This window comes from Canis lupus, chromosome 7 (genome assembly GCF_048164855.1).
Source record: "Canis lupus baileyi chromosome 7, mCanLup2.hap1, whole genome shotgun sequence".
NCBI lineage: Eukaryota > Metazoa > Chordata > Mammalia > Carnivora > Canidae > Canis > Canis lupus.
The window spans coordinates 6,616,463-6,638,892 of record NC_132844.1 but is presented as its reverse complement, the minus strand read 5'-3'; the positions used below and the strand labels follow the sequence as shown (position 1 = coordinate 6,638,892).

Sequence of the window (22,430 nt, the reverse complement as noted above, 5' to 3'; positions counted from 1 at the left end):
AGCGCTCTGTCCCTGACTTCCACATCTCCTTTGCTGACACCTCATTTTTCATCCAAAACTCAATATGGCAAATGTCACACATGCTTTATTCCTCAAACTGTTCTCTCTAACCTGCCCATTTCTATTGATGGCAACCCCGCTATCCTGTTCCCCCAGGCCTACCTTCTGTTCTTTCTTCTGCCTGAAATCAACCACCAATCCTATCAACTTTTCATTTACAGGTTCTCTCCAGTCCCACTGGCACCCCCAAAGACTTAGATCTTGTTGCCTCCTAAATGCTCTTGTACCAGCTCCAGATCCCATTACTTTCTCATGTTAGAACCTATGATAACTCCTTATGGCCCATCAGACTGGGCCATCACCCCTCTCCAGGGTTGCAGGCAGCTGCTTCCGGTGCATCCCAGCAAAAAGCTCCTATTCCTGCCTTGCTGGTCCCTTGCAATTATCCCCCACCCTGAGCACCAGGCTGCTCATGCTCCTCTTTGCCTCCACTCATGCTCCTCCCCTCTGAAGAGCAGTGCTATCCCTTGCTGGTTCAACTTTTATTTTTTTAAGACCCACTTTGTGGCCCACTTCTCCCTCTCACTAATCACTTCCTTCTCAGCATCCCTCTAGTTCTTGTAACACGCTGACTTTCACAATCTAGTACTTGATTAGAGACTCCATTGGAACTTTCCATTTAAAAAAAGTTGCTTAGTTCCTCAAAGTAGATTTTAGACTTCTTCAGGGCAATGCTATATATGTTCTTTACCACAGTAACATCAAGCACTGGACCATTCAGACAGCTGCTTGTTGATTCAGAGCAAAAGAAAATACAAATATTGACTATTAAGTTCTTCACATGTGCCAGTCACTGTACTAAGGAGAGGCTTTGCCCTCGTGTTAAGATAAGATCAAAAGTTTAAGTAAGTTGCCCAAATCCACATAACTGATAAATGTTGGACCCGGGACCTGGGACCTGGTAGTTTAGGTTCAGAGCCCGTAAGCTCAGCCACTGTACAATGATGATCATAGGGAGTGTTCGTAAATTCTCATCGGGTGCTCTTCTTGAGAACCAGTAGGAGCACTGTTGAGCTCTGGTATATCATAAGAAGAAAGACCCTTCTTTTTCTTCCCCCCAACCAGAAGTAGGGATGGATACACAAATGTGGTTTAGGGAGGCAACCTCATCACTGGCCATGACTCTGAAAGTGGACCAATGACTTTGAAAGGCCATTATTTGAAAACTGTCTTGCTTGATTTCAATAATTGTTTAGGACAATAATGAAAAGAAGGCTTGCCTCTATGGTTCTTAGACTTTCTTGTTATTTCTAGGAGTGATATGTATGAGGACTTCCTTGGCTTCACGCCTTGTCAAACTTTGGTATTTTACTTTCTCCAAGGGTAGATTAGATCTGTTCCATCTGAATCTCAACTCCCAAGAGTGTTGACAAAAAGATCCCATCCTCATATTCTTTCTTTGATTGGCCAGGGACACCTTGCTACCAGATTCATGTTTTTACCCTGCATAAAAATAAGGCAATTGTTTCAGAGTATGAAATAATTAGATATTTTGGGAAGGATTAGCTTGATCTTTTCTCTACTAAATGACAAAGAGAAGTGTTAAATCAAGTGTTCAAAAAAGGAACATGTTTATGGGAAAAATGATATTTGGAGAAGCTAATCCTTGGGGCAGCAGTAAAAACCAAGGGCCAAGACACAGCACTGAACAGTTACTGGGGATCTTATTCACAGACATGTGTCTGGGTATTTGTGAGTGACCCTGACCACGCGCATATGCATTATTTGTGATTTTTTATAGCAAATATTTTATTTGATGACAAAAAAATTTGTTGTAAAATTTGCACTTGGAATTGTGTACAGATATTTGAAGTAAGCACTTTTAAGTGTCAGCTGTAGCTAAGGAAAAGTTGTATCCTTCCTGGATGGTCTTTACATTAAATATAACCTTAAAAAAAAAAAACAAAAAACAAACCTAAAACAACCTGGCAATATAATCCTACTATTGGCCAACCACTACTCTTTTATCTGGAATACAAAATATTTGTCATCTGGGGGCTGCCTGAATTTACCTTCAATTTTCTTTCACATTTAAATTATTTTAAAAAGGGACTCCTGGGTGGCTCAGAGATTAAGTGTCTGCCTTGGGGCCCAGGGCATGATTCTGGAGTCCCGGGAAAGAGTCCCACATCGAGATCCCTGCATGGAGCCTGCTTCTCCCTCTGCCTGTGTCTCTGCTTCTCTCTCTGTGTGTCTCTCATGAATAAATAAATAAAATCTTAAAAAAAAATTATTTAAAAAATAAAGCATTTTCAAGGAATATTAATGAGTTTTTTAAGTGGAAACAGAACAGTCTGTGCTGAAGTAGGAAGAGCTGTGAATTGGAAATTATGAGCCCAGGGCTCTGGATCTGACCCTGCTTTGTGACCTTGGGCACATCTGACCAATTTGGGAACAGTTTCCTTGTACGAAGGGAGACCTAGAGAAAGGGTCCCTTCCAGCTCCTGAAGGCTAGTCTTTTGTGCTTCCAGGCATACCAGAGTTCTTTCTTATTCTAACAGTGACCTCTTGTGGTATATATCCTTCAGCAGGATTTTTTTTTTTTTTTTTTTTTTTTTATTTGCAAAGTAAACTTGGGATTTTTTGTTGTTGTTTCTGGTGATTGTATTTAATACTATGAGGCAGCTCTGACTTGTCTTTTGATAGATAAACCTTAGCTGGAAATCAGATGTTGGCTAAAGGACTGTAGAGCACCAAACCCCGTCTTAGAAACAGTCCTCTGTGGTTTCTTCACAACCTGCCTAGAGCCGACTCCACACTTTACGGAAAGAAGAAATGCTTTGGTTTGTGGGCTGAGTGTTGTGTGTATTCCTCTTTCTCCTAGGGACCAGGGGAAGAGGCGTTCAAGAACCTCATCATCTTTCAACAGCTCGGACCTGAGCAGACTGGAAACCAGAGCAGGTGAGGTGCCTGCCCTGTGCGTAGTAGAGGTCCCCAGCACGTCTTCCCCTTCAGCATCTCCACCCGCAGGAGAAACATTTGCACTGAAGATGTCTCAGTTGGTTCACTGTTTGAAAACTCCAGTGACTTCGGCCAACTTGGCCACACATCAACATTTATTTTTAGAAATTTTTATTACTTTCACCAGTCTTCAAATTCTTACCATTACAGCTCTAGGGCCTCAAACCTCCATAGATTACTGTCTCAGTGAGCATACAAGCAATTATTTTGTAAAAGCATTTGGAAAATTGCAAAATTTGACAGCGGCATCCTTCTTGAGTTCAAAATCATGGCTCACTTAAGTGAAGCTCTATTAGCTGTATGAAGACAGCCTTTGGGGGCTTTAATCTGTTTGAGGAAAAAAAATGTAACAATATAAATCACAGGCTAGAAATGATGCAAAATGTATTCATTCAATGAAGTGTAGCAGTTACACATGTAATATTGACTGAAATGAGTACAAACATATTACATGAAAACATCAAGTTGCAAAAACAATGACATATGTTGTTTATGGATACAGATCTATGTGGTGACGTGTAAAATCAAACATGATAAAAAAATAACCACCTGATTTAGAACGGTGGTAACCCTTGGAGGCAGAGGAAGGAAGGGGAATAGACAGGGGATGGCAACTATATCTATAATGTTTATTTCTTTGAAATAAAGGAGAGGATAAAAATACAGTTAATATTTGATCAAACTATTTGTGGGTACACAGGTGTTTGTTATATTTTTCACTTTTTACGCACATGCAATTTTATAAAACCAAACTAATATTAGGCCCCCAAAATATTTTCTTACTTTCAAAACTAATTTCTCATCAATAAAATGACTTTTGTGGCCAATCAGAATTTCTGTAACAGGAAAATCCTAGCCTGATTTCTGCATCAGCTTCGTTGCTAAGGATTTTACATTTACTTGCTAAAAACATCAGCCAATAAACATTGTGTCAAGTTTTGTGTCCAGAACTCAAAGCTGTGGTTAAAAACTATAACCACTGAGACAGCAAAATCGTCAAAAACATGCTGAAATTTCTGCTTGACTTACCCAATTTCCTGTTGAATCATAATTTTTATATTTAGCAAACTGTGAACCTAGATGAAAGTGCTTTCTAAAATATTAGGTTGTTGCCCAAGACTGAGGCAAACTTTTATTTAGTTTTTGTAGATCTTAAAGAGTAATCACAGGATCCCATGCTTCAGTTGCTAGAGTGGAGAGGGGTTTGGTTATATAAAATGGCATTTTTGCAGAAAGCAGAGTTGGAGGGGGTCCGGGAGTGGGCGGAGATGTGGAAAGGTCATGGTTGGACACAACTGCTTGCACTGTGATTCTTGGGAAAGGGTTGAAAGTGATCCCTTAAGCCCCAGTGTCTGGCTGACTTTTGCTCTGAGAAGGAACAAGTCTTTAGAACATTCAGAAGGGCTTGCAAGGGCCTTTCCTTTCCCAAGGTTAAACCCTTCTGCAATTTCTGGCTCACCCCTGTAATTCAACTCTGCCTAGGGTGAGCACGTTATTGATTCTGTGTATCCTAAGAAGCAGATTGATAATCATGGTTTCTCACAGAGCTATTCTATTAAAGGGCATATTGCATAGGAGGTAAAAATGCTGATTTGAACTTATTGGACTTGGTAAATTTCAGGGTGCCATAAATATTTGGTGATTAAGTTATTTATCTGACTTATTATCATCTGGCTTTTCACTTGCCTTGATATATGTTGACTTTATTCACATGTCTTTGGACTCTGTCGGATACCTGGGAATATGAACAACCATGTGTTTTATACTGCTTGAGTATTCAGGTTTACTTTTAGAATCCATACCTATAATTTATCAAAGTTAGGGTAGACTCAAAAAAGTAATAACCCAAAAGATTGAGACGGAAAGTTGAAGCTTGGGAAAGCTCTGAATTTTTGAAGTATTTTTCAAACTCATTTAGTGACAATGCCTGACCTGGACTGATGGGAGGCCAGGAATTGTCTTTGTTTTGTTCCTGTGAATATGCCTGTACCCAGCTGCAGGGTGCCACCCCAGAAGACCTTACTGGGGGTGGTCTTGCAGTGTGTGTAGCATATTACCTTACTAAAATTCAAAATTTTTTGAATCCCAAAACACATCTGGCCCAAAGGCTTTGGATAAGGGATTGTGAACCTGCACGATATGGACTGATCTTGTCCTAAAGGCAATGCACGTATGCATTTTTTAAAAGATTTTATTTATTTATTTATTTATTTATTTATTTATTTATTTATTTATGATAGAGAGAGCACAAGCAGGGGGAGGGGCAGAGGGAGAGGGAGAAGCAGACTCCCCTCTGAGCAGGGAGCCCACGTGGGGCTGGATCCCAGGATCTCAAAATCAGGACCTGAGGCGAAGGCAGACAGACGCTCAACTGACTGAGCCACCCAGGTGCCCCACACCTATGCATTTTATGGTGAATTCTTCCTTATGGGTTAGATGATTACGTGACGCTTTGCTAGTAAAACTATAGAGAGCACACCTACAACCTTTAATTACACCCTTGTTGACAATCCCTTTCTATCTACTTTTTCTGCCCAAGCTCTTTTCACACGCCCAGTGTACATTGTCCCCTTTTGGTATCAAGAAGGTCTGATAAAAGGTGAGCCTGGACTCGCTGCAACTGAGGTGTCTGTTTCCAGCAAGAAGTGTGTTAGAGGAAGTCCTCCGTGCTGGAAGGGAGGGGTACATTGCTTAGCTTTCCTGCTTCTCCTGGGTGACATCGTCACTGCATGCTTAGGAAGTTTCATGTGGATTGTATGTATTTTCTTCTTCTAAAGAGTAACACAAATACATGAGAGGTTTTGGAAAATACAGTAGCACATAAGAGAAATTAATAACCCATAATCCCAATACTTGGCGATGACCATTGTTACCCCATTTTCTAGAGGAAAAGCGATGCATCTTGCCCACAGTCAACTAGCTCGTAGGTTGGTAGAGCTAGGATTCAAAACCAGACAGTGACCCTAGAACCTGTGCTCTTAATAGGCCTCCCTGGTCCATTGGTCCTCTCCCCTGCCCTCATTGAAACAATCTAAAAATATATAGGGCATATGCCTTTTTGCTGCTCTCCCTTCTTCTCTTTCTATGAAACCCTGATTGTCCCTATCTTTTCTAACTCTTTGTGCGACATTTTTGGGGTGTAGGCACTACTGTGGGCACTTGATTGATTGTACTGGGTCCACTCTGAGCAGGTACAGACTGAATATTGATTAGATAGATAGACTGGGTGCCATGTGAGAACCTTATGGGAACGGAGGGAGAGAAACAGAGAAGGGAAGCTGAGGACTATGTCCTTCGCATTGCTCTTGAGAGTCCGCACTCTCATTTCTGGAGGGAGCAGTGCCCCCTCCAGCTACACTGTCTGTGCTTTAGATAGTGAGATATTTCCTGTGTGAAATATATCATGATTTGCAGTTTCTAATATGATTCACATGGCCCTCCAAAGTCATCTTTCAGTTTACTGTTTTTGCTGTGGGGTGGACTAGCCTAGAGGTCAAGTGCTTACAAGTGCTGTGGAGCTGTATGACCTTGGGCAGGTAGCGTAATACCCCTGAGCCGCACTTTCTTCATCTGGAAAATGGAGACCATTTGGGGACCTCTTCATAATGTTATAAAAATTGAAGAGTTGTGCTGCCTCTTAAAGTCCCCCAGGCAATGGCAGCTATTCTTCTATAGCCTACATTCACAGGCAGCATCTAATCGTGATGATTCAGTGGGATCACATAGCCGGATAAACTTCAGACAGTGGTGGCCTATTGTTTTATCAGGAAAATAAAATTCACATTTATTGTGTATTCCTAGATATTAGGCATTGGGCTCTAAGCTTTACCTATATCATGTCTTTTAATTCTCATAGCCCTGAATGAAAAGATTTTCATCTCTGTTTCACTGATGAGGCTTAGAAAGGATGAGAACCAGACCCCAGCCAACAAGGGCATCAGTAATGAAGCTGTGATATGCACTGAAATCTGTCAGTGCCTAAAGTACAGGCTTTTCCTACTACCCCACACAGATTCACTTGGCGTTAATGGCATTGGCCCCACAATGATACGGCCGTTTCGTTTTCTATTGGAAAGAAAGTCTTGCCATAGGCCTTCCTTTTAGAAAATTTTTTATTAAACATGTTTCAAAATCCTTATTCTTTACCTATCTGAAGTTTTCTATTTATTCCACGTTACAGAGTGGTAAGTTTAAATAAAAAATAACTCAAACTATTTGCCTTGCAGGGTGCCTGGCTGGCTCAGTGGTGGAACATGCAACCCTTGATTCTGGGGTCGTGGGTTCATGCCTCACGTTGGGCATAGAGCTTACTTAAAAATAACAGCAACAACAACAACTATTTGCCTTACTGACAATAATTCCAACATTTACAAAGTTTGAGACATCATGCGGTGTCCTAACCAGAGTTTAAAGTTCTGATCTCTTTACATGATCTTTTCGGAGTTCAGTTTGGGGTGATTTGCTTAGAAGACAGGTAGTTCTAATTAGAATTAGTTGGGCTTAAATGTACTTTCATTCCACAGTTGATTAATATAGTGATGAATAGTAAAGACTTGTGATGGTGCTCTAGGTATAACTTTTTTTCACAGCTTTCTCCTGATCTGGATTTCTTTTGCAGTCTCTAAAGCCAACTTGCAAGAAAAGGAAACAGAAATAGAAGTAGATGAAGTCTTTTGGAATACGAGGATTGTACCGATTTTGCATGAATTAGAAAAGGGTAAAAAAACCACAGTTTTTGTTTTAAATTGAGAATATCTGTAGTTATTTATATGTTTCCCCACTGCCCTGAAATTTTTAGCATGTTTTGACTACCATTTCTGTGAACATGTTCAGAAACAAATGAAGTTATCTCTTTACTCACCCAGTAATGTATGTATGAACGACATGTAAACCTAATATTTAGTGAGTAAAAACTATGCTTTAATTTCAGGAAGAGAGCCTACTTCTAAAACTCCCCAGGGAATATATATTAATTATCACCTCTCTGCCCAAGGAAACGCTGGTTGGAAATCTCTGGGGAGGCAGTTAATACACGAAAGTGGAAGATTAAAACAGATTTCAGGCTCCTGAATCTTTGACTAAGTCTCATAGACTGCCATCCTTGGGAGGTGTGCCCATGGTTTTCTAGATCCAAACGTATATGTCTTCCTCTCCTAAGGTTTACCACACTTATTGGGAATGCCACTCAGAGCTGGAAGTGGCCTGGCCTGGTGTATACCCAGCCCTTGCCCCGTGAAGTTCCCCAGCAGTGAAGGCCCGTGATCAATGGGTCTCTGCAAAGGCGCCCCATGGGAAGCTTGTCAAGGGAATGGTCCCTGCTTTATCTCCTTTGCTGCTCCTCGGGGATTTCATTTCTGAAGTTGAAATGGGCTCCTCTGGAGCCACAGTCTTGGACCTCCACCAAGCTCAAAGCACACAGCACACGTTAGGCCCTTACTAAGCATTGTGGAATGAGGACTCCGGGATGCGCAAAACAGCGTAATAGATTCAGAAAGAGACCCTAGGAGAAGCAGGGTAAACAAGTCCTCCCCAGCAAGCGAGGAAGTCCTGTAAAAGACCCTACTTCCTAAAGGGTTCAAATAATCTCACTGTTCCTCGGCTCCCTTTTAGTGCTTTGCTGTGCTCGTGGCTCATGTGGGAGCCCTGGGCAGGGCTTGTGCTCCTGGTATTGCTACTAAGCACATGGCTTCAGGGAGCCACTTAATCTCTGCATGTAGCAGTGTTCACATGCCAGGTGACATGGATTAGACTGGACCATCATCACTGTCCTCTGTAGCTCGAAACCCCAAGTGATGACTTTTCTCCTCTTAGAGTTACTGATTTTCACCCTCAGATTAGCAAGCCAGCTTAACTTTGGGCCCTTTATTTTAGGAGATATATGCAAAAACAGTGAGGAGAGCAGTCAGTCTGGGCAAAGGTATAAAAGGAGAACACGCTAGGAAGAGCGCAGTGGGGAGGATGGCCTGCAGCACAGAGGCCTATCTTGGAAGAAGTCTTCAGCTGGAAAGATTTTAAGAGAGTTCTGGGGACACCAACAGAGAAAATTGAACTGGAGTTTGGGGTTTGAAATGCCAACGAATCTCCCTTCTCCGAGGATCGATGACTCTGAAATATGGCCTCGCTCCCATCAACTTTAAGAATAGCAAATGGTGACAGGACTGGGCTACTTGAGTTTTTGAGGGTCTTTCTTATTTTTCTTTTTATTTTGACATAATTTCAGACTTACAGGAAAGCTTCAAGAATAGTATAAAGAAATCCTGTATGCCCTTCCCTCAGATTCCTCAAATATTAGTATTTTACCACATTTACTTTATTATTCCCTCTCTCTTCCTCCCTCTTGCTCTTGTTTTTCTGTAACCCCCCAACACACACACACACACACACACACACACACACACACACACACAGTTTTTTTCCTTTTTTGATCCATTTGAGAACAAGTTGCCAGTGTGATGGCCCACATACCTAATACCCTAACATATATTTTAAGAAACAAGGACATTCTGTTACACATCTGGAAACTACCATACAATACTTTTTAGGTACAAAATACTCAGATTTTGGCAGTTATCCTAATAATTTCCTTTGTAGAGAAAGAAAATCCTGGATTATAAATTCGAGGTATTTGTCATGCCTCTTTCATGATCTTGACATAGTTGAGGAGTACAGGCCAATTATTTTATAAACTGCCCCCACAAATGAGTTGCGTCTGGTATTTTCTCACACTTAGACCCAGATGAGGTATTTGGGGCATGTATATGGCAGGAGGGGTGCTGTGTCCTCAGTGCATCACAGCAATAGGCACATGATGCTGATCTGGTCTCTTACTGGGAATGGGAATTCTGATCACTTGGGGAAGGTGGTATCCAGGTTTTTCCAATATAAAGATAATATTTTCCCCTTTGTAATTACTAAGTATCTTATAGGGAGAAGTTACTTCGAGACAACATTGCTTTCTATTACTTATCAAACTCTCACCCACAAGCATTAGATTAGCCCCTTGAGAATCTTGGAAGCTCTTGAGCTCAAGTTGTCTTTTGAATCTCTGTGGCATTTTTGACAAGCCAATTGATATAAAGAGTTAATTTGATCAACAGTTTAAATTTTGACCCATGAAACTTCCTTTTTTTAGTTTCTTTTAAGCTAAAACAGCCACTCCTCGTTGAACCCACCAGGCTGAAGAGTTTGCAGAGGGAAACGTTAGAAAAATGCCTTGAGGTCTCCCCACTGCCAGAGAGTGGCCCATAGCCTGGACTTGGGGTTTGTGAAGAAACTGCCAGTAACAGAAGAATAAAACAACAGAACAAAAGTGTTCTTACAATGGAGCTCAGGTTTTTCCTTTTATTTAAAGTTAGTCTAAGTCATTTCCCAAAAATTCATTTATTTAAGTGCATAACCGAAAGGCATTGAAGGTTACTGAGCTATTGAGGTTTAAAATTTTTTCTTAGATGTTATTGTTGAAAAGAGCTAAAAATGGCCTGAGTCATTTCCTTCTTCAGGCGCACACTTCCTCTATGTGGGCTTTTAAGAGCACATTATGGTATTTATTTAAGATTGGTTTCCTAATTTTAAATTTTGTGATGGAATCTATCAGATAATAGTTTTCAACTGAATATCTTAGACTTGGATTCTTAGATTTCCCCTCACATTCCATTTTATGTGCTAGTTTTTCTTCCTTGTATGCCTGTGGGTATGGCTATCACTGCCAAAGATTGCTGTCCTCAGAATTCTCACTATAAAAGAAAATGTTCTAGGTTTCTCCTATTTCCCAACTAAAGTCTTCATTTTATCCTCCTGTCTTGTAATAACCACCTGCAAATAATAGTGGATAAGGTGGCATTTTGAGATTTTTATTCCCTTTGGACCTTCTTTCCTCAGGTAATGAGCATTGTTCTCTCAAAAAAAAATATTGATCACCGTTTTCATCTGCAGATATATTAGAAAATGAGTATATATTAGACCATGTTATAGATCGTCAGTCCAGGCTTCTCACTGTACCATGCTCTGTTGATCCAAAGATGCAAAGACATGACTCCTCTGCACTTAGTGTGACATCTATCTGAGGGCACTGCTCATATAACAGAACATACATATATATGTATGTGAAAAATGACAGAGTGCCAAGTAATGTTTGTGGAATGTGGAACGGTACGTCTTTTCTGGAGGAGCCAGAATGTAAACAGAGCTTTGATGGACCAAAATCAGTAGGGATGAAGGTGAGGAGAACATTCTAGGCCAGTGGAACTATGCCCCAAAGGGTTGGAGGTGGAGACACAGTGTTGTGCTTCCCTGAGACTGAGCCGAGCACCATGAGGTGGAGGCATTTGGAATACAGCGAACCAACTGGAATAGGTGCCATTCCATTCTTCAATAGGCTCTTTGAAAGACTGTGTGTTCTAGATAAGCTGACTGATTAGTAAATAAGTCAACATGGTAGGAGGTGGGTCAACGAGGTGAAAAAAAAATCAGGTAGATGGAAATTACAAGAGAAGGGAAAAAGCATCATTCAGGAATTTGAAGATGTTCGGGGAAATAATTATGGGGTTTTACTTACACTGTGTTTGACACCCTTGAAAGCTTGACCTTAATTAGTAAGTGCTGCTTTACTCTCTTTGCTCTGACAGAAGAAAACATTGAAACGATTTGTGCTGCTTGCACACAACTTCATCACGCTTTAGAGGAAGGAAACATGCTTGGAAATAAATTTAAGAGAAGAAGTATTCTCCTGAAGACCCTATATAAACTAGTTGATATTGGTTCAGACGTGCTCAGCCTTAAACTTGCAAAAATTATTCTAGCAGTAAGTTTTTCTTTCCTCTGGTCTAGTAGACTGTAGCACATGAAAGTTTTATTTAACACTTTATTTGTAAATATTACAAAGAACATTAGAAATGTGGTGTGTGCGTTTAGAGTCTTGAAAAAAAAATTCAGGTTAATAAATTGGCATCTCAGAATTTGACTAGGAAGTACTATATCCAAGGCACTAAGGCTGAGTACGTGGAAAATATTCAAATAAACTCCTGTATTTGGACCGCAGCTAGGTTTTTACAAAAGGTGACAATAGGCAAATCCATTCAAAACAGTTCTTCAAGTAACCTGACTGGTGATGAGTATCAGAGAATGCAAGCTGTGGTTTCTGCCCTACGGTTTCTGCTGAGTGCTGGATTCTGCTACATGATTTAATAAATAACTTAGGGTAACGTGGGCCACAGACACACTGGCCAGGTGCTTTATGAACCAGTGTGAACCAGAGAAACAGCTGCATGCGGTCATGGGAAGGTGGTAACAGAAGGCTCCCGGGAGGTGTTAGAAGAAAAGGCCAGACACCAAATAAAAGTCTGAATAAACTCTGTCTCGAACAAAATGATATCATTGTTTGAGGGGAGCACTTTGTTGTCCCAGCCATAAGCAGTTGGAAACAAGATAAGACACAGTTATTATAGGACCTTCTAAAAGAGCCGCTAAAACAAATGAATGAAGCTTTGTTTACCTGGTCTCATAAAAGTAAAAGCTATTATGTTAACACCCATAATTCATACAATTTAAAGTCTGAAAGTACACAGTGAAGGTGAGCATTGGCATACTTACTGAGAGTTTCGTGAGAATGCCCACGGTTCCTGATTTTGATGTGTTTCCCGAATATTCTGACTACAATAGTCTTTGCGATGCTTTTGGAGAAGCTACATTCTTATTTAGCTGTCCTCACAAACGATTCACCCTCTTTTAAGAAGCTTTGATATGATATTTGACTCTGAAAGTAACATTTCTTTGAAATGGTGATTTCGGTAGCCTTTTACTCCCCTCATTGAGGGCAAGTGATTAATTAATCAGCTTTAATGAAACAAAAAAGAGCATGAGCCACAGAAACAATGGAATTTAAAGTTGTAGGTAGACTGTATGTTAACTAACGAGAATTTAAATAAAAGCTTGAAAAAAAAAGTGGTAGGTAGAGATGAAAAGATACCAGCGTGCTCACCCCATTTCCTCTCTGGCCTTGGATTTGGGGTGCCCCCTGGGCCCAGGAGAGCCCCTGTGTGAGGCTGGAAGTTTCCACCAGGGTAGCTGCCCTGGGTAGACCCACGCTGCCGGTTACTGAGGGATCAACGCGACCTTTGGTTGTTCATCTGGATCCTAGACATTTTGCTCCATACCAAGCCAAAAAAAATAGATAAATGAGAGAGAGAGAGAGAAAGGAAGAAAATGCCATGAATTCATCAATGCTTTGCAGAGAAAATATTATTTTGGTTATTAAGGGTGCCATTCAAATTAATTCTATGAATGACACAGTTGAACTATTTTAGGGTAAAAGGCTAAGTGATGTGCCAGGCGGTGATGGCATTCTGAACGAAATTTGATTAGATAAAGCTCTCTGTGGGACCTTGACTGCCTTGCTGAATGAATCAGGGGTGATTGTGCTAGGCTGCCCTCCCAGTGCAGAGATGGGCAGGCTGTTTCTTCTGATGAACTACAGAACCAGGTCGGGAGGGACCTTCAAGGCCATCAAGCCCGACTTCCCATCTGCTACCTGAATCTGCCCTAATGTTCCAAGCAAGACCTTGTTTTGCACAGGGCTTGGTGATGGAATTCTATGTAAGTTTTAAAAAGACCACATCATAAAAACTGTCAAAGGAAAAAAAAATCAGCAAAAAAAAAAAAAAAGATATATGGAACTAAGATGTTTTTAATATCTTCTCTAATTTCTGCCAATATTTTACCTACCAATTTAGCCTTACATTTACAATTATTTATAGTTAAACATATTCAGTGAACATCATGTCAATTGTTCTGACTTCTTCCTTTTTTTTTTTTTTTTTGGTTAAGTAAGTTAGAGGTTTTGCCAGACAGCCATTTAATTTTAACCTTTGTATCAAAAGATCTTACAAACATGTACCAGTCTATATTAAGAATTTTTTGAGTACAAACATATATACTATGAATGCAACTATATTCAGGAGGCCAAAAAAAAAATCTAATTCCCTATACAGAGGGTGAAAAAATAAAAACAACCCAACAGTCTGTCAACAGTGATTATATATAGTAATAGTATTATAAGTGTTTTAAAACTTCTCTTTAATTTTCCAAGTTTGCTTCAAATAGAAAAGACTGCTATTTTTAAGGTAAGAAATAAACCATCCCACTGCAAGAGCTTACTTTGTGCCAGGGACTCCTGACATTGGAATACAGGGAATAAAATTGTCCCTGCCTCCCCAGCTGGCATGTAGCAGGAGAGACTCTGATCAACAGAACACCCGAGGGGAGGCTGAGTACTGAGGGCACAGTGGAACGCACAGGAAAGGGAACGGACAGCGTGGGGCGGAAAGAGCCGTTTTATGTTAGGTAGTCTATGTTCCTTGCATATGATTTAATATTTTATTATCTTTTCACATCTCAGTCATAGTTTTACAGTCACCAAAAGAGAAGGTATAGGAATGTGCTTTGGATGTAAACTGACCTTGCAGCAGGCTTGGAAATGATCGTTTTTTTGTTTGTCTGATTTTTAATGGAAACCCTGATATATGTTGTTATTTTCCCTTTGTCACTTTTCACTAAAAACGGAAGACTTGGGGGGGGGCGGTGAGGTTAGTTGTATTCATTTATTTCTTCAACTCATTTTATTAAGTATATATGTAACTCATGCTACATATCATGTAGCGCCCCCCCCCCCCAAAGGCTCATGATGTAGTGGAAGATAGTTAACTAATTAAAATATATTCCCAAGTATTAAGGACAATATGAATTTCCATTGATGTAGAATTTATTTCTATTGTCTTTAGTCAGCTTATTTACTGGGTTTTTAAATAATTTTTTTGAATACCTGAACATTACATTTTTTTCTCATATCCTTTTCCCTTCTGAAAACAGAAGGAATCACCATCCTGCCTCATAGAACAGTTTCTGATGCTTCCACAACAGAGCTTCTCAGACTTGCACGTGCACTGGATCTCTGGGGAGCTTGTTCAAATGCAGATTCTGGGGGCACCTGGGTGGCTCAGTGGTTGAGCCGCTGTCTTTGGCTCAGGGTGTGATCCCTGGGGTCCTAGGATGGAGTTCCATATCGGGCTCCCTGCAGGGAGCCTGCATCTCCCTCTACCTATGTCTCTGCCTCTCTCTGTGTCTCTCATGAATAAATAAATACAATCTTAAAAAAAAAAAAAAAAAAAAAAAGCAGATTCTGATGCAACAGAGCCAGCCTGGCAGCCCAGGATCTGCATTTTTAATACTCACAGAGACTCCCCAGGTGCAAAATGGAAATGACAGTTCCTAAGTTATAAGGTCCCTCTGAGATAACCTGGAGAGGGCCCTGAGCAGGGAGGCAGAGGGATGCTGCGCTGCTCTGTGAATAATGCTTCCCTCCCTCTGCCCCTCAGACATGAGGCTGTTCATGCTGATCCTCATGTCTCCTACAGTGAACAGCACTGTGCCTGGTACACAGTAGGAGTTCATTAATATTGGTGGATCGAACACAGAATGAATCTTTAAAAACATGTCTGATAGATTCCATTATCTTTTTTTTCAACTAACTGGAAAGTCATTAATAAACAATATTGAAGGTAATTTTAAAGATACTTTTTAATGATAAAATAATGACCCATACGCCATCCTTTATCACACAGATGTATGTGTTTGCTCAAATGACCTCATTCCTACAAATATATTTTACATTCTTGCAATGGGGGCATATAATATTCCCATCTAACAGTAAGTTATAAATGTCTTCTTTTTAAACATGATATTCACAGTTACCCTTTCTGTGACTCCTTAATATGAATGGTATTGTTCCATAATTTATTAAATTATTCCCTAATATAGGACACTTAGGATATTTTTATTTTTAATTTTTACTACTTTAGACAAATATACAGCTAATTGAGACTACTTGATGTAGTTAGTCGTCCTCTACTGTGCTTTCTTTTTTTTTAAGTATAGTTTCTTATTGCCCCTGTGTTTAATTTACTTGAATATTTTTGTATGATTTAGAAGGTAATTTTAAGTTTTGAACACTACTTGCTATTATCTAAAAGCATTCCAAATAGAGCATCTAAAATAAATATATATGTGTTATCTAACCCAAGAATATTACTTTTTTGTTTTCTTTTATACAAACAATAGAGAATCATACCTTCCTCCTTTCTTATCTTTCCTTCACCCCTACTAGGTATTCTTTTCTAAATTAATCTAATCTGAATTTTTCTGTTATCCATCTTCCTTTACTCTTGTATATTAAAGCAATTACTCCATTTAATTAAATTGATCAACATCCTTCCCCCTTTTATCCTCATATACTCTTTAAAAAGTAACTAATAATCTCATTGTATAAGGATGAGACTTTATAAAGAAGTAAATACTTATCAGTAGAGCATGCTTACCCTAAGGATCATTTATATCATATTTACCATAAGTGAGGTAATTAAATACTATAGTTGGTAAATATGTAGCCTAAATTTAGAATTGTTCTTTATGTTTTAAAAATATACCCTTGCAGCACTTTAAAAATAGATGTTTGTGTTAAAAAATGATGGTGCATCTCTAATTCCCTCTGCAATAAAAACGTAAGTGTTTTCTTTCTCTGCAGCTTAAAGTGAGTAGAAAGAATCTTCTTAATGTCTGCAAACTTATATTTAAAATTAGCAGGAGTGAGAAGAATGACTCTCTGATTGAAAATGACAGCATTCTGGGTAAGTATCATTCGGTGCTACCCCTGAGCCAGTGTTGCCCTTGAGTACAAGTGAGAAATTGGGGAGCAAAGTTATCATTGACGGTAGCCAGAATATTTTATTTTCTAGTAATATCCAGAAAAGTTATGTGATGCCAAGTTTTGCTCTGTCCTTCTCTGTGTTTTCCGCATTCTGCTTAATGTAGTCTTTGGAGCCAAGAAGGAAAGTTGCCTATTTGTTTTAAATGCCTGTAGTAACATTTTGTGACTTTCTCAAGTGTTCCCTACTTAAAAAACCATTTCCTTGTCTTGGATTGACCATAAGACAAAATACATTTAATGGTATTTGACATAATCAAAAGTTTTGGGCTTTTGATGTAGTAGGAGTGGCTCAAATCTGGAACAAACTGGAAGACAGCTGTTGTAGACATTTGACATCAAAGTGCCTCAAACGTGTTTCAGATATGTAGGTAGAGAAATTTTATTACACTCTTACTTCCTAGCTAAAACCATTTAATATACCCTTAAATAATTAAGATGCTTAGTTACCTCAATAAAAATCTTCTGTGAATTTGCATTGCTGATCTAAGGCAAGGCAGCAACAAGGAAAACGCCCTGAATTGTCTTTTTGTGACAAAGGGTAAATGATCTCTTTTTTTTTTTTTTTTTTTGACCCCAGCAGACAGGAACAAAGAAAGGTGCTGACAAATGATCACACTGACATTAATAAAACTAAATGTGAAAGAGGGGTGATTAACCTTATCAGAGTTGCCTGGGATGCCCCTAAAATCTAGTAGTTGTATGCTATTCAGATGAATGTTCTTAAATTGTCTTGGGAAACAGTAGATGTTATAGTCCAAGGATCCCTTTTTGTGGTGATTGAGATTCTTAAAAGATCTGTCTTGATTAATTTCCCATTCACACAGCAACCAGTATATTCTCGAAAGTTTGTTGAAATTTTACTCTTAAATTGTCTTAACTATCAACTGTTCTGTAATAACTCAACATTTTTGTAACTAAAAATAAAGGATGGTAAATATTAGTAAGAGGCAAGAAATGGCATTTTAATGAAAAGAACCTGTTCGTATTTATGTATTAATAATCCCATCCTTTTGCTCTCATTACTATTTACAGAGATTTGTCTGAGCTAAAATAAGCTTCTCTTTTTATACCACAGAAGTAACACATAACAAGCATTTGGATGTAGGTTCTGACTAACATTTTACAAATTGTATTTGATGTTCACATACCAGTGCCTTAAAATGTCTCTCTCCAGCTATTACACATTTGTAGTAATTCGTCTTTTTTTACAGAATCATTATTGGAAGTCCTGAGAAGTGAAGATCTACAAACTAACACTGAAGCTTTTTTATACTGTATGGGGGCTATCAAATTCATTTCTGGAAATCCAGGATTTCTCGATGAAATGATCAGCAAAGATGCTGTGGAAATATTGATGAATTTGATAAAGCAAATAAATGAGAACACCAAGAAATGTGGTACATGTTTACCTAACTCAGGCCACTTATTAGTCCAAGTGAGTATTTTACTTGAAAAGATTATATGTGTAAAATCAGTAATATCAGTTACTGCGGGGGCGGGGGTGTGTAACAGGTGGTTGCTTACAGCCAGGTGGGAGTGCCCGGCATTGGGGATCAAGAGAAGCAGCCGCTGCCCCCCACCCACCCCGTGTGTGTGTGTGTGTGTGTGTGTGTGTGTGTGTGTGTGTGTGTACCTGTTTCCCTTGGAAAGGCTAGTCCATAGCTTTTTTTTTTCTTTAAGATTTATATATTTATTTATTTGAGAGAGAGAGAGAAAGAGCGAGAGGGAGAGGCAGAGGGAGATTGAGATATCAAGCAGACTCCTCACTGAGCGTGAAGTCTACTCAGGGCTCCATCTCACGATCCTGACTGAGATCATGACCTGAGCCAAAATCAAGAGCCAGATGCTTTACCGACTGAGCCACCCAGGTGCCCCTATTCAGTGACTTTTCACGGAGCATCTCACTACACAGCTTCAACATCCATTTCTGCTACCCTGCAGAGAAAGCAGGCCTAGGAGAATAAAAAAAGTAGCATCATGCCATAAAACAATTGTATGCTATAATCAGAATTTTAGCAGGCAGAGTTTTTAATCTTTAGAATTTCCAAGACTGGATATTGTTCATGAGGATGGGTAGCTAATGTCTTGAATCTTGTATCTGCAATAAAAAGCAAAAGTTAATGATATTGAGTGGACAGTAGTTGGGGGGTGTGTAGATGACCTACAGGCCTGAGACTACAGGAATGAAGGTAGCAAAACTAGATACATTTAATATGACCAGGGGCAAGATGAAAAACATTTGTTATGTGTTAGTTTTATTACTTATTTTGTGGCAGATTTAATTTCATAGTTAAATTGTTTTCACTGGAGCTGCTTCAGCTCTCATATTCATTTTTAGATGAGATTTTACTTTTTAATAGCATTTGTATATCAGATAATAGCATCTTTGATGTAATAATTCATGAGATTTGAAATGTGCTTGTCAATTAACAAGGATTGATTGAGCACTCAGAGTGCTTGGAGCCTTTGGGAAAGTGTGTTAAAAATTAGATTTAAGCCCTGCCTTAAAGATGCTTAAAGTGTTTATGATGATCATTAATTTTGGCCTTCGTGGTCTGTCTCCATTTTGAAAAAAGATTATGAAAACCCCTTTTAGTTGTGAATGATTCAAAATTCTTCTGGATGTGCCATCTTTTGTCTAGGAAGACTTAGAAACATTATTTTCATACAGCCAGTATTATTAGTGAGTTAATCAAAATTTTTCCTCAATGAAAATAATTATTTTGGTTATATGATTATTATATTTCCTGATGTAAATGCAAAAAAAGTAGAAGTAAAAGTGTAAAATCATATTTTTACCCTGGAATAACACATCTTAGTAACCATTCTTCCATTGCATTTTTATGCATATATATATATACTTACATATGTATAATTTTATATAATTCTTGCTTTTTATCACAGACCATCTTATTTTTAATAGTTGTTTTTGCTTATTTTCCATTACTCTCTTCCTTCCTCATTTCTCCTCTTCCAACCAGTTAGCCAACACTGTTCACACTGATGTGATCACCTTTTAACATAATCATAGGTTTTCAAAAATGAGACAGTCTATGCACACCTGTGTTCTCATGTAACACTACATAGTATGAACCTGTTGTAGGTTTATTTTACATTTTTTTAATGACTACATAATATTCTGTGATAAAGATATACATCAAATTCTGAACTGTTCTCCTATTGAGGTGTTTACTCTTTTTAATTTTTGTGCAATGCCTTCTAGAATTCTTGTCTTATTAAAAAAGCTCTTTCCAGGGTGCCTGGGTGGCTTGAGTTGAGCAGCTGCCTTAGGCTCGGCTCATGGTCCCAGGGTCCTGTGATTGAGACCCACATCGGGCTCCCTGCTCAGTGGAGCGTCTGCTTCTCCCTCTGCTCCTCCCCGCTGCTCATGCTCATGCACATGCGCTCTCTCCTTCTGAAATAAATAAATAAAATCTTAAAAAAACAAAATAAAATAAAAAATAAAAAAGCTCTTTCTAACCCATTTATATACATATGTAAAAATAAATATATCATAGAATATAGAATAAAATACATACATAAATAAAATATATACATTGTATAATTGTATATTTACATTTGTAAATGTAAATATACAATTATATTGTATTGTATATATTATATTGTAAATGTAATATATTATATTGTAAATATATATACAATGTATATATTATATTGTAAATATATACATTGAATAATTATACAATGTATATATTTTATTTATTTTTATATTATATTTATATATTTGTGACAAAATATATAGTATGTAGAAGTAAGATCAGTTGGTAAAAAGAAACATTGAGTATCACTGTGACCTAAAATATATCCAGCTCAGAAGTAGGACCTCTGGTATAGCAGTGAGGGCAGTACTAGTGCCCGTGGTCCTCTTGTCTTTCTTTTTCCCTCCATTCAGCATTCTTCGATGCAAACTGACTCACTAGGTTAGATGCCTTTTTCCTTTCCTGACATCCATGCCCCCTTCCTGGTGGTGTAAGGAGGGACACTGCAGTAACTTCTTTCTCACTCCCTGCCACCACTCACCAGGCACTGCCTTTGTCTCCAGAGCCCTCCTCTGAGCCTGCCTAGGATCTGGCTTGGGCGAGGCTTAACATGCCTGAGGTTTCTCCCTGGAGTACAGTCCAGCAGGAGAAAGTGCCACCACCTAAGCATGTGCTCCCCCTGTGGTCACCAAGCCCCATTTGCATCAGCTATACAATGTCACTCTGTGTGTGTGTGTGTTTACAGCCCTGGAGAGGAAGGGGATATTGTTTTGGGCTATTTCATCTGCAGGACCCCCTGAACTAGACATTCCCTCATATTTAATTAAAATGAAGAAAAGCCATTTTATATATGATTGATAAAATGTAAGCAACATGACCTCAGCAGAAGAGCAGCTGAAAATCTACTCCTGTGAATATGTAACACTGACTGGCTCTTCACTAGCCAGCTCAGGTACAAATTCAACCACACAGATCTGGACATATTCAGGATTATTTATTCACACTAGTTTTCAGAACTTGGTAACTCTAGCTCATGAGACATTTTTAAAAAGCAACTTTATTCAACAGAACAAAAATAAGTTAATCACCATGGCTGCACCAATAAAATGTCTGTCAGCCACAGAGAACATGGCAAGGCGAAAAAGACAAAGGCAGGTGGCATTGGACAGGTGCGATGTCCTCTTTTGATGACTTTCAACCCGGAGAACCTCAATAGCTTTAGCACACTTTCTGGGGACCTCCTATTTATAAAACTGTACACATTCCAGTCTCTGGCACAAATGCTAGAGTCCTCGTGTTTCCCTAAAGCTGCCTTCTTGGATGCCTGGAAGCTGGAGCCTGAAGGTTGTATAGGATTTGGGAACCTGGCACAAAGGGAAAGGGATGAAGGTGTGTTTGACACAGGCTGCAGAGCCAGAGGGGTTCTGTGAGCGTCGGTGAGAGTCATAGGCCACAGCCCTAAGTCTCAAACACCAGGCTGTAGAGGGTGGACTTGGAGGAGCCGTTGGAGGTGAGTGCGTGGGGAGAAAGTGATGAGATCCAAGAGGCAGAAGGATGAAGGTACACGAGATACTAAATTGATAAGGACCAAAAAGCCAAAAAGTGAGGGGAAGGGAACATATCAGTGGTAGGAACAGACTGGAGGGTTAAGGTCTCACACACGGTAGCCCGGGTTAAGGGACGTCACTGTAGTTATTAGATTTGAGGCCGATAGTAATGGAGCTAAAAGGAAGGAGGTCATTGAATGGATATGGAAGAAAAGCTCCTCCACAGCCTCTGGGCTAATGCTGCTTACAGGAAAAACATGGAAGTTTTGAGATTTTGAAGGGTTTCTTTATGTTGTTTCTTGTATATCTATCTTATATTCATATGTGGTGATACTTATCACTGTGTGGCCAAAATCAAGAGACATTGATTTCACAGGTGTTAGTGGAGGGGCTGCTCGGTGCCAGGTGTGTTCCGGATGGTGAGGAAGACAGAAGAGGACAGGACAGCTGCCAGTAGGGACCTACTTTTTGGAGACCCCCGTGTCCAGATAATAGTATTCTGATGCCTTATTCTTCTACAAGATCATGGTTTTTCTACACATTCGATGCTGCCTTCAGTTCTGCTGATCAGATACTTAATAGCATTTTAAGAGGGTGAGTGTGGCC

At 39.3% G+C, this 22,430-nt stretch overlaps 1 protein-coding gene across 6 annotated transcripts in view; it reads left to right on the top strand.

Annotated features, from left to right (window-relative positions):
* ARMC2 (armadillo repeat containing 2) overlaps positions 1–22,430 on the top strand; it is a 104,385-nt gene that overhangs the window by 37,025 nt on the left and 44,930 nt on the right. For all 6 annotated transcript variants that reach the window (XR_012033735.1, XM_072831850.1, XM_072831849.1 and 3 more), the window contains 5 exons: positions 2,885–2,961; positions 7,640–7,738; positions 11,646–11,821; positions 16,595–16,697; positions 17,989–18,212. Coding sequence is in view for 5 of the 6 variants with exons in the window: in XM_072831850.1 (XP_072687951.1) it covers positions 2,885–2,961; positions 7,640–7,738; positions 11,646–11,821; positions 16,595–16,697; positions 17,989–18,212 (679 nt within the window). In the remaining variant the exon portion in view is untranslated. The remainder of the gene's footprint in view (positions 1–2,884; positions 2,962–7,639; positions 7,739–11,645; positions 11,822–16,594; positions 16,698–17,988; positions 18,213–22,430) is intronic.